This window comes from Mastigoproctus giganteus, chromosome 8, assembly GCF_048544385.1.
Source record: "Mastigoproctus giganteus isolate SK-2022 chromosome 8, ASM4854438v1, whole genome shotgun sequence".
Classification (NCBI taxonomy): domain Eukaryota; kingdom Metazoa; phylum Arthropoda; class Arachnida; order Uropygi; family Thelyphonidae; genus Mastigoproctus; species Mastigoproctus giganteus.
The window spans coordinates 39,332,135-39,348,762 of NC_143582.1; the positions used below are offsets into that span (position 1 = coordinate 39,332,135).

The window sequence follows — 16,628 nt, forward strand, 5'->3', positions numbered from 1 at the left end:
TGGAACATACAATTTTTCAAAGCACAGCTATTGTGCTTTCTTTATTAATGGCATTTTTTGGTCTACCTCTACAAAGCAGTTGTGGACACTGTTTTCTTGAAACAGTCAACTGAGCTTGACAGTTGTGTGTGACTTTTTGGGTTAAAAAAAAAAAAGGTAAACTGCAGCCATTATCAACCAACTGCAGGCAGGATGAAAGCCTCCTCAACAATTCATGCTCAGGGAAATAGACCATTATCTGCCATGCTGATCCAGTGTGGGTTGGCAGATCAACTGAGAATCCCAGTCTACTCAAAGAGCGTGTGCTACTGCACTCCAGCTCCTGACCTACAGAGGCCTTTTTTGGGTGTAGCTGATTAAATTTCTCTGCAAGAGTTCTGTGAGATACCTGAATACAAATTTTTGAATATAAATATTCCTTCCTTCTTCTCATATTAAACCTACAATATGGAAAAATGACAGAAACACTATTTTCTCCTGCACTTTTGGACATCCTATAGAAAGTTTAGCAATATATGCATTTGTAAGTATTTATTTATTTATGTTTATTAACATATAATATACACAACAGGCATGTGCCCAGTTAAAATGTATAACAGAGCAGAAAAAAGATAACAGAACAAAGATCGTACAAAACATAAAAATAAATTTTATCTATTTATAAATATATTTTTATCTAGTGTGTGTGTGTGTGTGTGTGTGTGTGTGTGTGTGTGTGTGTCTATTATATATATATGTATATTTTTATCTATTTATAAATGATTATTTTAAAAGAATTTAATACTTTATATTTATTTGTATATTTTTTGTAGTGATAAAGTTATCAAGAAAAATGGCGTCCTTCTTTATGATCCAAGAATTGATGTTACAATGAATATTTCTTCTATTTTAAGCAAGTAAAGCAAATTTTAAAATTGTCTTGAAATTATTTTAATACTTATTGAGTGAATTAATCTTTAGCCATAGGTATCTCAAGTAAATTCTTTTATTTATTAGGATATCAAAAGGTGAGTATGACATTAAGAAATTAAGGATCCAGCTTTGCATGCAAGTGGAAAGTAAATTAATGATTGAACAGACAGTCTCATATATATATCTGAAGAAGAGTACAAACCAATCTGAGAAACTGAAGAGAGACTCTTTGAGAGTGGTGCAAAAACTGTTGGTTGTATTAGTCTTGAATGGTAGATGCTGTTTGTTTGTTTGTTTTATGCTTTAATTGCTTGTTTGTTAAGGTCTTGATGCACCAATTCCAGTTTAAAATAAGCTTAAAATAAGAATATGATTTTAGCAGTGAAATATTTAAACACTTGTGTAACTATGGTAAAGAAAACAAATAAGTAAATAAATAATATTGGTTTAATAGTTAAAAGAGACTTGTCATGTACAATCACTTGATAGAATAAAGCTCCCCCCCCCACACTGATATTTTATCCCAATAGTCATTGGACAGCAAAGAGTTATTAACTGTTTGCAGCCCAATGGCGTGCTGGATTTGACTTTGTAAAATTCCAGTTACTGTAATTACTGTACAATGCTATAATTACTGTACTACCATCTATTTGCATTATAAACAATCTGAAAAGCTTAATCCATGTTTATTTATGTTTTATTTAGTTGTGCAGTTTTTTTTTTTAAGTCTCTCTATCTCTTGTGTAGAAGATGCAAAGTAATTTATAAGATATGCCATCAAGACATGGTAAAGGGCCTTTCTGATGGTGAAATTGTTAGACCTTTGTGAAGAAATTGAGAGAAAAAAAGGAAACCTTACAAATAAGAATTTTTGACTTCCATATGGTGTGACTGGGTTTAGGTTTGAACTAAATGAACTAAAGGAGATTTTTGGAATTATTACCAACATGGATAATGTTGATAATAATTGAATTATTATCAACATTATGTTAATAATGTTGACTAAATGAAAAAATTGATATAAAAAATATTGGTCTGAAGAATGGACATAGAGAAGTAAATTTTTCATGAATGTATTTAGCTGGAAGCGATTTCTGCAGACATTTTAGAATGTTGCAACTCTGCCCACCCACAAAAGGGCAAACAAGGAATTCAAAATAAAGACTCTTAAAGTAAAAAAAAAAAAAAAAAAATTTCAATTATCTGGAAGGAAGCTTTTGTGAGTATATTCTTCCAGAAAGATATGTTAAATTAGAACTTTTAAACTTGAAAATAAACAATTTTTTGAACATCATATTTCAACTAGTGATTTCTTTGATTTGAAGAACTGGACTGCATGGGGCTCCAGTGAAAATAATGCTTCGCCTTTAACCACAAAGGGTTAAAGGTGAAGTTAGTTATATAGAGTGGTACATATTCATCATTATTAGGAATGAAGAATATATACCAGCAAAATATAGCAACATATACAAAAGGTAACAATATATTATCTATGTTTCTAATGGGTTCCCTCCTCTGTCTTAAGTGCACTGGCAAAAGGGCGAGACTAATGCAAAGAGCTTGAAACTGACAGTTTGACAAAATAAAACCTGCCAACCTTAGAAAATTAGAAACAAGATGTTGTTACGGTTAATTTTTTTTCTTCTCATTATCAAGTAGATCTTGAAAAATACAGTTGTGGAAGAACAAAAACAACAAGCTTTATTAGTGAAATTGCATGGGGAAAGAAGAGGTAGCAATGACTTTAAAAAGGGAGCCATTTTTGATTTATACAGATGGCAGTAATTGAAGTAATTCCAAGCTATATCCCATTGTGGTGACATTTCATAATAATAAAAAAAAAAAAGAAATTGAAAGTAGCTTGTCACAGTGCCAGTATTAGAAAGTGACTCTGTAGGGTACGACATTGGGCATCTTCTTCTGAGCAACCTGAAAGCGAGTGCAATTCCTTAAAAAAAAAAAAAAAAAAAAAACCTGACTGGCACTTAGTGCTCATGTTGTGCTTGTTACCCTTTATTAGTACTGCAGTTTTTAGGCCTATTGTTTTAGTAGGCCTAAAAACTGCATTAGTAAAGGTATTAAAAGAGGAGATTGAGAACTTGGTGTTAATATGCTGTTCAACACAAATTTGTGTGTTGAAAGAAAAAAGATTTAAACAACTTCAACTGATGCATGCCACTCAATTAAAAAATATTTTGAAGCATGTGTGTGTACACATTAGCTGTTATTGACGAAGAGGTTAGAAGGGGTGAGAAAAGACACATGAGTACTTTCCAGAGTTACAAAATTAAAAAGTACAACAAGCGCTCGCAAGTAAGTTCTACTGACTTATCCAAATCCAGTCAATGATCCAAAATAATTTTGGAAGAACAGGCCAAGCAAGTTAATAATACTAGGTATGTTATGCCACCATTTGAAAACTCTCCATAGCTGCTCTTCAATCCAATATATCCAAAATCTATATGTTAAAGTAATTTATTCCAAATATGTTGAGGAGCATTATGTGAAATAGTATTAGTAGTAAAAAAAAAGCATAAGTCAAAAAAAAGAAACACTCCTTCCCACATCCTCTCCAACAGTTTGTCGATTTCTTCCTTGAATTTATTCAGACTACCTACTTCCACAATAACAGATGGAAGTTTCTCTCAACAATCAGTCACTTGCTGGCTGAAGGCAAACTTCTGCAAATCTATCCTGCAGTCTTCCTTTCTTCCTCAATTTGAATTTGTATCCCCCCACATGTGTGTTGTCTGAGCAAAAGGAAGAATGCCATCAGCATTGAGCTTGCTCAATCTATTCAAAGCCTTAAACACCTTCTTCAGCTTACTTCAGAGGTGCTTAGTCTCCAGACTGCAATTTGCAGAACTGAAGCCTTTCTTGGTAAGCCCATCCTTTGTCCCCCCACCAAATATTGTTGCCCTTTTCTGCATGCATTCGAGAAGATTTACATCCTTTCTAAAATAAATGAACCCTCCAGATCTATATGCAGTTCTCAAGATATGGTATAACCAGTGCCTTGTACAATGGGATAATCACTTCTTATCTCTGCTAGAAAAATTCCTCTATATCAGTAGTTGCCAAAGTGGTCGATATCGACCCCCAGGGGTCGATAGAAAAATATAAGACATCATTGTATGGGTAATATTTAATTTGGTTAACTTAGATTACCTCCATCCTGAATGACAACGCAATTAAGAGTGAATCGTGGGAACAGTGACATGAATTGGACCTGTAAGATGGAGCAAGGTCATGAAAATAGTTACGGAGGCCAATCATGTAGGCCAAAATGATGTATTTACCAATAAATGGATGTTGGTGGTTCCCACCCAGCCGGTGCGGTGGGAGCAAGATTGCAACATGTGTGCGGTTGCTTATTTACCTATACTTACACGTATTCGATCCCAGTCTCATTTTTGTACGTCGACATACAAGTGAGCGTTAATGTTCTAAAATTCATCAACATACATATTATAATTCAATCGTTATTTATTCACAAACTAAACTTCTCTATGTTGAAGAGTTGAGCATGGCTGGTAGTTTTGTTTTGTACATCCTATAGAAATATGTGAGTAGGTATATTATTTAGACTTATTACTTTTGCTTATCGACTTCAATTTTAATTATTTTGTTACAACCCCAGTAACCACAATGGCAGCTTCAGATTCTAAAAAGAAATGCAGACAGTATTTGTTAGAATATTTGAAACTTGGATTTATTGCTTCATTAACAAATGAAACAAGGCCTATGTGTCTTTGTGAAAAAACTTTTAGTAACAATGCAATGAAACCAGCAAAAATGAAAGATCATCTTCAAAGACTCCAACCCGATAAGAAAGATAAAGATCTTGACTTTTTTAAAGAACCGAAAGAGAAATACACACATCGACCAACTATAAAATCATTTATGAAAGCACTTGCCGAAGCTGACAATAAACAAGGATTAACAGCCTCCTACAATATTTATTTTAATATAGCAAAAAAAGGAAAACCATATACAATTGCAGAGGACATTGTTATACCTGCAATCAAAGAAGTAATTGAAACCATAATGAAAAAAGATTCTGGCCCTGTTTTAAAATGCTTACCATTGAGTGCGAATGCCGTGAAAGGGTGTATTGGTGAAATGGCTGAAGATGTAGAAAAAACTGTAGTATCAGAACTCAAAAATAGTAAGTTCTCCATCCAACTTGATGAAGCTACATTCGATAGTTCTTCTATTCTTATGGCTTATGTAAGATATTATAGTAAAACCAAACATCAAATTATTGACGAATTTTTATTTGCAAAATATCTTGAAAGTGATGGAACAGGGTTGACAATTTTTCAGCAATTGGAGGAATATTTAAATAAGTATGATATTCCATTTACTAATATAACAGCAGTAGCCACAGGTGGCACACCTGCAGTGGTGGGCTGTTATCGAGGTTTCGCTGCCTTTCTGAAAGAAAACGTTCAGTGTACATACTATTCACTGTGTTGCACCGAAACCATTTGGTGGCAAAAATTCTCAGTGATGAACTGCATGATACTTTAAGAGTGTGTGTTAAATCTATTGATTAAAATTTGAGCTCATCCTCTTAAATCGCGATTGTTTGCTGAACTTTGCGAAAAAAATGATGAAGTATCAAACCAATTACTCTTGCATACCGAAGTAAGATGGTTGTCTAGAGGTACAAGTCTACAAAGATTTGTTGAGTTGTTCGACTCAACCCTAGAGTTTCTTACAGATGTTAATTTGTTTTTGAGTGATGAACTGAAGAGAAATAAGAATCATATTTTCTACTTGGCGGGCTTATTTTCAAAATTTAATGACATACAGACCCGTCTACAAGGTAAAGATGTCACGATTATTCAAGCTCGGACGATTCTTTTAGGCTTCCAAGCTAAATTATCCTTATTTAAATCATGATTGTTACAAAAAGATTTTCAGTACTTTTCGAATCTACGCCAATTGGAAGTAAAAGATGAAGACTTAGAAATATACACAAAACATCTTCAAAATTTGAGCGATGATTTTAAATTGCGCTTTGCAGATTTTGAAAACATGCACATTCCGGATTGGATTATCACACCATTTTCTGCAGATATTGAAAATATCGAATGTAACTTACAAGATGAACTTATTGAATTGTCAGTTGATCTTGAAGCTAAGACGCTTTTTAAAAATAGGACTTTAAGTTACTTTTGGACAAATATAAATGTTGTAGAAAAATATCCAAAACTTTCTGAAGTGGTACTCCCCTTTTTGCTTGCATTTCCAAGCTCGTATATGGTTTAAGCTGGTTTCGGCCATGTTAATTCCATTTTAACAAAACAAAGAAATAAGTTAGATACAGAATTCTGTGGCGATTTAAGGCTGAAACTTACTAATTTTGAACCCAACATTGCTAATCTTGTCAAGAGTCATGAAGCACACCCTTCACATTGGCAACGTTAGTAAATTGTATACTAAGTTAATAAAAGTCTTATTTTCACATATATAAGGAAGATTGTATTATTGTTATTTTGTTATCTAAATTAAATTTTATATTTTATATATTATTTATCCCTCCTATCAAATATGTAATGTTAAGAAGGACGTCAAAAACGTATCCCTTTGACGTTAAGCCAATATAATAATATATACTATATTATACATACAATAAACACTGTAACTATAAAATAAACAATCTAAAAACTCACATAAGCATCTTTTTTGCTTGTCCTATTATATTTACATAATAGTAAAATAGAGGGGGTCGATAAAAAGTCAAACTCTTGAAGGGGTTGACAGTCAAAGAAGTTTGGCAACCCCTGCTCTATATCATTGACCCCCATGAGCTATTGTGGCAGCGTGTCTGTGCTCCTCGAAGAATGTTATATTTGACTTCACAATTACCCCAGGGCTATTTCATTTCCCACTAACCTCTGTGTAGTACCACAGGGTATGTTAATCTGGGATTACTGCTACCCATATTGCAGTACCTTGCATTTGTCAATGTTAAATTTTAACTGCCATTGCTCAACCCACTGCTTAAATTTTTTAGATCTTGTTGTTGTAGCTTACCTTGAGTACTGTAATTGACCAGCCTGTCAACCTTTGTATCATCTGCAAACTTGAACATCAAGACTAATATACCTTCAGAAATATCAATAATCAATATAGAAGATAAGTGGACCCAGTACTGAACCTTGAGGAACTCTGCTAATAACATTAGTCCACAAAGAGCAGTGTCAGTTATAACCACTCTGTCGTCTCCCATTTAATAATTCCTTTATTCATAGCAGTAACATGCCCTTTATACCACACTCTAGTTTGTACAACAGTCTTTTATGTGCAACTGTATCAATAGCTTTCCTGAAATCCAAGTATGCAAGTTGTGCAGTAAAGTTCTTGGACTAGTGCATTAAAATCAACACAAAATGAAGGAGCTCAACAATAGTTTTATTTTTATTCAGAGTAGTCACCACCTGATCAAAGAATGCACTTATAATACACTTCTAAAAGTTTCTGAAAACAGCCAGAAAAGGTGTCCAAAGAGATGTTCGATTTGGCAGTTACATTTTTCTTTCTATCCTCAACATCCCGAAATCTCTTTCCTTTGAGGGAAGTTCTCACCTTGGGAAAGAGAAAGAAGGCTGCTAGTGCTAGATTAGGAGAGTAGAGTGAATGGTTACTCTGTACATTTGCCACGTTTCATCAGAAATGCCTTCAAAACAAGTTTAGAATGGGTGGGGGCATTGCCATGCAACAAGAAACGGCTTTCTCTTGAAATTGCGGCCTCACCCAGGATAGTCTTTGCACCCTGTTTGTCAAAAAACACAATCAGCATTGCCTTGATCCTGGATTTCTGTAAACAAAACTTTTTGGGTTGTGGTGATGATTTTGAAGTCCACTCTACTCTGATGCTTCGTCTCTGGGTTGTACTGAAACGCCCAACACCCATCTCCAGTGACAACAGTTTGTATTGTCACTGGAAATTGTCTTGGCAAGTCTGGGTGAAGTCTTCACATGATGATGCCCTTTGTCATTTTAATCCATGAGGCTGTGCAGCACAAATTTTGCACAGATCTTCCTTATCCATAAACCTTCCTGCAGAATTTGGCAATCAACCATCATTCTGAGGAATAAAAGTTGAACTTTTGCAACTCTGTCCTCATTTTGAGAGGTTGATGGATGCCCACTTCCTAGGTCATAGTGAAAATGCTGATACTGATAAGAATTACCATGAACAGTTTTTAATGTTTCATATTGAAGATTTTCCCAGTTTAAAGCAAAATTTAATATTCATTTGTTATTGAGTGAATAACAAATGAATATCAAATTTTGCTTTAAACTGGATGAATATCGCCATTTCAAAATTGCGACATAGAACATAAATGCTACTAATGAAACTGGTTATTATTTGTAACATGGAAGACTACTGGACAATCTCTGTACCCCCATATTTTGTAGAAAGTTTGAACTACAACATACCACTTCAGTTTATTTTCAAACTCATCAAACATCATTGCAGCATCCTGGGAACTTTATTGCCACACCTTGTATGATATCAGAATTATATTTTGCATTCAGTTCTTTTGTTACTGCATCATAGTATCCAAGACTGGCCATAACCAGTCAGTGTCCATTTACTGTTCAGTCTTAAACTCACAGAGCCAACTTTTCTTCTTTTTCATTCATCCCTTCATCTTCTATTTTCTGGAATGGCCTTTCTTCACAGGTATTTCTTGAAAATTATAATTTTCAGAAATTTAGTTTTAATGTCAACAAGTACCTTTATCTTCTCAACCTTCAACCCATGCATGGCACCATGCACTATAAATTCTAATACCTATCATGTGTGGGGTTTCATAAATAAAATAAAATAAAAAAATATATATATATATATATACACAGGGTGTCTCAAACAAAAATATTGATACAAACGTTTAGGGGAGGTAGGTAACATCTAAAGGAATGTGAATTGCATAGGAACTCATAACTGGAAATGTCACGGGAAAGTAGTAGCAGAAGCACAAGAAGCAGAAATGACCCAAGACAGTAATTAGTGGCAAACATTTATTTGACATAATATTAACAATGAAGTACGAGATGGATGCATTTCATGGTGTTACAACAGACGCTCGAAGGTTCCACCATGAGACGCGATGCATGCGTGACACCGATGCAGCATGGATTGGCGGACACGGTCGAACACACCTGGAGTTTCTTTGACAGTAGCAGCAGTGCAGACGAGTCTTGCCACAAGGTCCATTTCCATCTCCACAGGCGATTCATACACGATAGGTTTGAGGGCCCCCCCCACAGAAAGAAATCAAGGCTCGATAAATCAGGTGAGTGTGGGGGCCAGGCAGTGGGTCCACCATGGCCAATCCATTGACGCCCAAAACGCCTGTTCAAATGGTCACGAACACGCCTTTCATAATAGGCATGTTGTTGACAACATGATGCCTATTACGAACACACCTTTCGTAATAGGCATCATGTTGAAACCAATTTTTGCGTCTCACATTTGCTGGAACATCGTCAAGTAATCCTGGTAGAACTTGTTCAAGTAAATCCAATATTTAACGGAGTTCATGCAGGATGGTAACAGGTATGGGCCGACTAAGCAGTCACCGACCATACCTGCCCACACATTTATTGCAAAGTGATGTTGTGCTGCATGGGGGCACACACCATGTGGATTGTCGTGAGCCCACACGAGCATTGTGCTGATTGAATAAGCCTTCCCGAGTGAAATAAGCCTCATCCGTGAACAAAACATAGGCTGAAAAATTCAAGTCTTGAACACTTTCTTGGAGAAACCACTGTACAAAAGCCACATGTGCAGAATGATCTTGGGGGAGCAGTAGCTGAACCTTTTGGAGATGAAAGGGGTGTAAGGAATCTTCATGCCAGACACACTGTACACCGCAGTGAGACACACCTAAGGCAGAGGCAATGGCACATGTGCTGGTAATAGGATTATTCTGGACGGCATTCAACACTTTCTTACATGGTGGGAGTTTGCGTCGAACATGGTCTGCCCACGCTACTCCTGTTACCTCTAAATGACCCATAATCGCACAAATTTTAATGCTCACGCGCAAACAAACGGTGGTCCAGTACATGTCTGTCTGTCAGTGAAGCGTTCTCCATAAATTGGTTGAGCGGCTCGTCCATTGCCCTCTGCTAATTCATACACTAGGTGCATGTCTGCCAGCTCACAGTTCGTATATCGATGCATGCTCTTCATGCGGCGACTACTGCTTGAATGAATAAACCAGAAATTTTCCTTCTCGCAAATTGATGAATATCGCCATCTACCGACTTACGGTGACGTTTCCAGTTATGGGTTCCTATGCGATTCACATTGCTTTAGATATTACCTACCTCCCCTGAACGTTTGTACCAATATTTTTGAGACACCCTGTATATATATAAATATATATTTACCTTGTAAGTTTTCATATAGCACAAAGGTAGGTAGGGGTAGTTAATGACAGTAATTTGGGCTATTCTAGAAATATCTGGATATATAAGACGTGCACTGACAAGTTACATTTCAGGTTTAACATCAAAAATACAAGAATAGCATTTGACTAGCATTAGCATTAGTAGAGGCATTTGATGCAAGAAAGCAAGCTTATGCAGCATCAGCCAAAAAAAAAAAAAAAAAAAAAAACCCACTTCCACTTCACCCCTCTGTTCGTTCAAAATACCTGTCCAGCTGAGCCTTAAACTTATTTAGGCTATCAACCTCCACCACAAGGGATGGCAGTCTGTTCCACCAACCAACCACCCGCTGGCTAAAGGCAAATTTCCGCACGTCTATCCTACATCTGTCTTTCCTCAATTTGAATTTATGCCCTCTCAGGTGATTTTTCTGAGCTAAAGGAAGAATCCCATCAGCATTGAGCATGCTTAAACCATTCAAGGCTTTATACACCTCTATCAGATCACCTCGCTGGTGCCTAGTCTCCAGACACTGTAATTTGCAAAACTTAAGCCTTTCTTCGTAAGAGCACCCCTTTGTTCCATTCACTAATCTTGTTGCCCTTCTCTGTACTCGTTCCAGCAGCTCTACATCCTTCTTGAAATGAGGCCTCCAGACCTGTATACAGTACTCTAGGTGTGGCCTGACCATTGCCTTATACAATGGAATAATCACCTCCTTATCCCTGCTGGAAAAATTCCTGTATATCATTGACAATACTCCATGAGCTACTCTTGCAGCCCGTCTGCACTGCTCAGAGAACTTCATATCTGCCTGAACAATCACCCCCAAGTCCCTTTCATTCTCTACCACTGTCAGTGTAGTACCACAGAGTTGATACGTTGCTCTGGGGTTGCTGTTTCCCATGTGTAGTACTTTACATTTGTCAATGTTAAACTTCATTTGCCACCTCTCAGCCCATCTGCTCAACCTTTCCAGATCCTGTTGCAGCAGCATAGTGTCAGTAGTGTCCTTGACAACCCTGCCAACCTTTGTATCATCTGCAAACTTGGACATTAAGCTTGATATACCATCATCAATATCATTTATAAATACAGAAAACAATAATGGACCCAACACTGAGCCCTGAGGGACTCCACTAATAACATTAGTCCACGATGAGCAGTGTCCATTGATTACCACTCTCTGTCTTCTCCCCCTCAACCACCCCTTTATCCATAGCAGCAATTTGCCTCCAATGTCACACTGCTCCAACTTGTGTAACAGTCTTCCATGTGCAACAGTATCAAAAGCCTTTCTAAGATCCAAGTATATAATAAGTTATTCCCTGCATCCAGTTCTTTTGTGACTGCATCATAGTATCCAATCAAGTTGGTCAGGCAAGACTTCCCCTTAACAAAACTATGCTGTGTCTGAGCTATAACTGAAGTCCTGTCTAAATGATCCTGCAGTGCTTCTTTAACCAGTGCCTCCATTAATTTTCCTGGAACAGAAGTTAAGCTCACAGGTCTATAATTACTTGTGTCAGCCTTTGTTCCTCCTTTGTGAATTGGGGTCACATTTGCACATTTCCAGTCTATGGGTACCTCCCCTGAGTCCAAGGAAGCTCTCATAATTATGGCTAAGGGTTTGCTTACTTCCTTTGCTGCCTCCTTTAATATAACTGGATAGATCCCATCCACCCCGGGTGCCTTTCTTGTGTTTATCTTCAACAGTTTCTCCTCCACTTTACTCCCAGTTATTTCAAGATTCTGTAGCTTACTGCTAGAGTTGAATACACCTCTGGCATTCCCCGTGCTGAATAACTCCTCATGTGTGAATGTCGATGCAAAATATTCATTTAGTTTGTTAGCTACCTGAGCAGGATCATCAACAGTTGACCCATCAATATCAAGTGGACCAATCTGATTCATCCCCTTCCTTCTAGAGTTTACATAAGTAAAGAACTCTTTGCTGTTTTTCTTTGCATCCCTTGCCAAGGATTTCTCTTAATCTGCCTTCGCCTGCCTAACCTCCTTTGTAACTTGGTTGCATATCAACTTGTATCTATCATAGGCTTCTGTGTCATGTGTTAATTTATATGTATCCCATGCATTTTTCTTCTCTGCCATATGCCTCATTAGTTCATCTGACATCCATTTTGGCCTAAACCTTGAACAATATTTCTTAGTTGGTATGTAAAGCCTAGTAGCTTCCAAGATAAGTTCTTTGAATGCTTCCCATTTTGAATTTGCTGTTGGTAACATCATCAGTTGGTCCCACTGTATAGAATTTAAATACTGTCTCAGTCCATCGTAGTCGCCTTTATGGAAGCAATAACCCTTCCCTTTACCCCTAATGGTAGTTACCTCTTTCAGTAAATCCCACTTCAGCACACTGTGATCACTGCCTCCTAGTGGTTCATTTATCTGCAGATTCTTAATGCATGAAGAATCACTGCTGATAATCAAATCAAGAGTATTACTCCCTCTAGTTGATTCCCGAACATGCTGATGTAGAAAACAATCATCCAATAAATCCACAAAAGCCCTGCTAGTGTGTGAGTAACCAGCCCCCAAATTCCAGTCAATATCTGGGAAATTAAAATCTCCCATTATAAGACTCTCTGATTTACTGGCCCACTCTATTTCCCTGTACAGTTCCTTATTATACTCATCAGAGTCATTAGGCCTATAGCACACTCCTACTCTCAATTTTGATCTCCCAATGCTTATGTCACACCAAACTGACTCAACACTGCACTGTCCAGCGATGTCGACTGGCTTCACTTCCTTGGTTTTTATGTGTTTCTTAACTAATAGCATAACCCCTCCCCCCTTCCTATCCTGTCTATCCTTTCTGTAGACGGTGTACTCCCCAAATTGCAGTTCTGCATCCCTTATATCTGTGTGACACCACGTCTCTGATATTCCAACAATATCTGCCTTTGATGTTTTGAGCAATACCTCAAATTCATCAAATTTATTTACTAAACTCCTATCATTGGTGTACACGCAAGTATACCTGCACCTGTTTCTATTCTTAGCTACCCTAACACAACCCATGTGTTTATTTGTACCGCAATGGCTCCCAGCAGTCTCTGAAATACCATGCATCTTGTTTTTCAGGCTTCTGCTCATTCTAATAGAAGCAGTGCAAGAATCTCTTTCACCTCTGCCAGTGGCTACTGTCAATCTATTGGTCTTTGTCCCCCCCCAAGCTAGCAGTTTTCCGACCCACCTAACACTGCCTCGATAGCATCAGCAAATATTCTTGCACCCTTTCTATTTAAGTGTATCCCATCCCTGTAGAAGCAATCTCTCCTGTTAACAAGTACAGTCCAGGCTGAAAAAAATTCTACCCCTTGAGCCTTGCACAATCTTTCCAGGGCCGAATTGATCGACAAGGCTCTCATCATATACTCCCTCTATCGTGTCTGGGCAGAATTGCAGACACTTTCAAATTCAACCCTAATTCTCGGCTTTTGTTCAACAGTGACCTGTACTTGTTAAGTAATTCTGCCGGTCTCCTACTCTAATCCCAGAATAACATACCAAGTGTTGTTACCAAACTCAAATTAGTGGAGAATGAAAAAAAGATCTAGGGGATAACTGTATAGAATTCAACATGAAATTCTGTGAGTGGTGCAGACAGGCTGTTTGGATACATTTTGTGGTTTTGTCAGTAATAAACAGGAATTTTGCTAGCAGGCAAAAGAGATGATTATCCCGTTGTAAGAGGGAAAAGGTTACATCACATTGAGTAGGCATATGGGTTTGGAAGTTTCATTTTAAGAAGGAAGTAGATCTGTTAGAACAATCACAGAGAAGAGTAAAATGTTAGTCAGATCACAAAAGGCATTCTTATCAAAAAAGACTTGAGTTCTGTAAATTACAAAGTCTGAAAATGAAACTAGCCATCTTCAGGGATATTTGATTGAAGCATTTAAGGCATTTAAAATGGATAGAGTAATCTAAATGCTGTTACACAAGAGGATATAAATTTAATTTGGAAAAGGGTGGTTGCAGGACAGATGTGTGGAAATTTGCTTACAGGCAGAGAATAATTGATTGATGGAAAAAACTTCCACCTGGTGTTAAAGGACTGGAAAAATTATTAGAACAGATGGACAAATGAAGTGGGTAGTGTTTTTGCTGATGCTGTATCATTTGCTTTCTTTCATCATTTTGCTAAACTAATGCTAACTGCCAACAGAGATAAGCATCTCAAGTTGGTAAAATCTTCTGTTAGTGATTATTTTATTTTTATTTCATTTTACAAATTTCACACACTTCCAATTCATCAACTGCAGAGGAGAGGAGACAGAGTAGATTCAGCAAGTATGTGTATCCTTTCATTGGTGGTTTCCAAAATAGTCTTTTAAAACCAATGCAGTGTAGCATTAAAATATGTACATTCTGAAATGAATTTGTAAGAAAATTCAAAGTTAAATGAGTGATTTATCTCTCTTATTATTATATATTTAAAATGTTTAAAGTTATATAATCTTCATTGAGTCATCTTTTAAAAATCCAATTGATGATCGGATGGATGATAAGGATGAATGATACAATCTAGCTGTATAATTATTAGCTGACCTTTCAATGAAAATCAATTAAATTATTGACTGTATAGCTAAATTAAAACTGAGTAGAGTGATAAAAATGAGAAAAAATTGTACTCCAGTATAGTTTTATGAACATTATCATTACTGAAACATCAATAAGTAGGATTAATGGTGATATTTGATTATAGAAAGTTTATACTTGTATATCATGCTTAGCCACTTCATATTAGATACAGTATACTTATTCCTGTGTTTTATTTCTTCTTTTTTTGTGTTAGAACATTTAAAGTTAATGGTAGCATTGACAATCAAGAATATGACTACTTTTTCAATCTCAAAGATGGCACATATAAAGATGCTAATTATAGTGATGTCTGTAAGAATGCAGCAGTATGTCAACACAAAACTGGCTCTTCATTTTATAGAGATATTGGTTCCATCTCTACTGAAGAAGTTTACTTGAAAGGTGTAGTATTCTGAAGTTAGAGCATTTTTTCTGTACAAAATAGTAACTTCATATTGCCAAAAACTGATTTTTATTATTATTATTAAACAGTGTATCATTTAAAACTTTACTATATTACCATTAAAATAGAAATACCTTAACTTTTTTTTACTGCTTTCAAAATGGATAATTTTTTCAGCCTACCTTATGAAAACTTTGCATTTAATTTTCTGAATTTTCACTTTTCAAAAAAAAAAAAACAAAAAAAAAAGTAAAAGATAATAACATTTCTACAGGAAATGTTTTGTCCATGTATTTTTCTGATGTATGGAGTAAACAAGTTGTGGGATGCTTTGTTTGATTTTTTTAATACTTATAAAACTGTCTACTTCTTATGTTTCAGGACACTTCAAAAATTTTATTAGAATAATGGGACAACAAAAAATCTATTGAGGAAATCATGCAATAAAGAAACACGAAGTGTAAACTTTTAATGTATTGTAGAACAAACATTATATGGAATCTTGGTGCCTCCATAGCCAGGTGGGCAGGAGCAGCAGTGCTTCTTGATTAGACCGTGGTTCGAACCTGTGACCACCAAATATGGAGGATGTGGAAAGGTCAGGGAATGGCCACTGCATTTTCCAGGAGCAATATGGCCTTAGTTATTAATGCTTCTAAAGACAAAAATAAAATATAAGATTTTACAAAAAAAAAACAAAAAACCTAATAATAATAAAATAAAATTGGCTTACTTGATATTTTCTGTTTTCTGTGTTCATGATGAACACAGAATCTGTCTTCAGGCCATGAATTGAATTAATTTGTGGGGTCATAGGATCTGCAGCAGTCTTTCCCAATATAGCTATATAATACAGCTCCTCATTTAGAATATTTACCAGAAAACAATTCCAGATTTATATGGTATATACAGATATATTTTGTGTTTCAGGCATTACTCACAAAAATCATATTCATCTAGCTTGTTTGTCAAATTCATCTTAATCTGGGCTCACTACTTAGAGAAATATGATATCTGGTTTTGCTTGATTCCAAGTCATATAGAAATAAAAGGAAATTAACTAACTGATATAGTGAAAACATCAGCCGTATGTGCTAATATTAAATACTTTGTGGTTTCTGCATACAGGTTCAGGAAACTTCAGAATTTTATTAGAATAATGGAACAACATAAAGATCTATTGAAGAAAAGGTACAAATAACGAAACACAAAGTGTAAACTGTAGAATTGGAGTGGGTGAACACTAATCTCTATCACCTTCCAGATCCACAATTTACAGTAC

General features: G+C 36.1%; 1 protein-coding gene across 3 annotated transcripts in view; it reads left to right on the forward strand.

The window, feature by feature from the left end:
* The window catches only part of Lerp (lysosomal enzyme receptor protein), a 441,548-nt gene that overhangs the window by 366,308 nt on the left and 58,612 nt on the right, over window positions 1–16,628 (forward strand). For all 3 annotated transcript variants that reach the window (XM_090379899.1, XM_090379900.1, XM_090379901.1), the window contains exons 36-37: window positions 813–896; window positions 15,158–15,345. In XM_090379899.1, coding sequence (XP_090236025.1) covers window positions 813–896; window positions 15,158–15,345 — 272 coding nt within the window. The remainder of the gene's footprint in view (window positions 1–812; window positions 897–15,157; window positions 15,346–16,628) is intronic.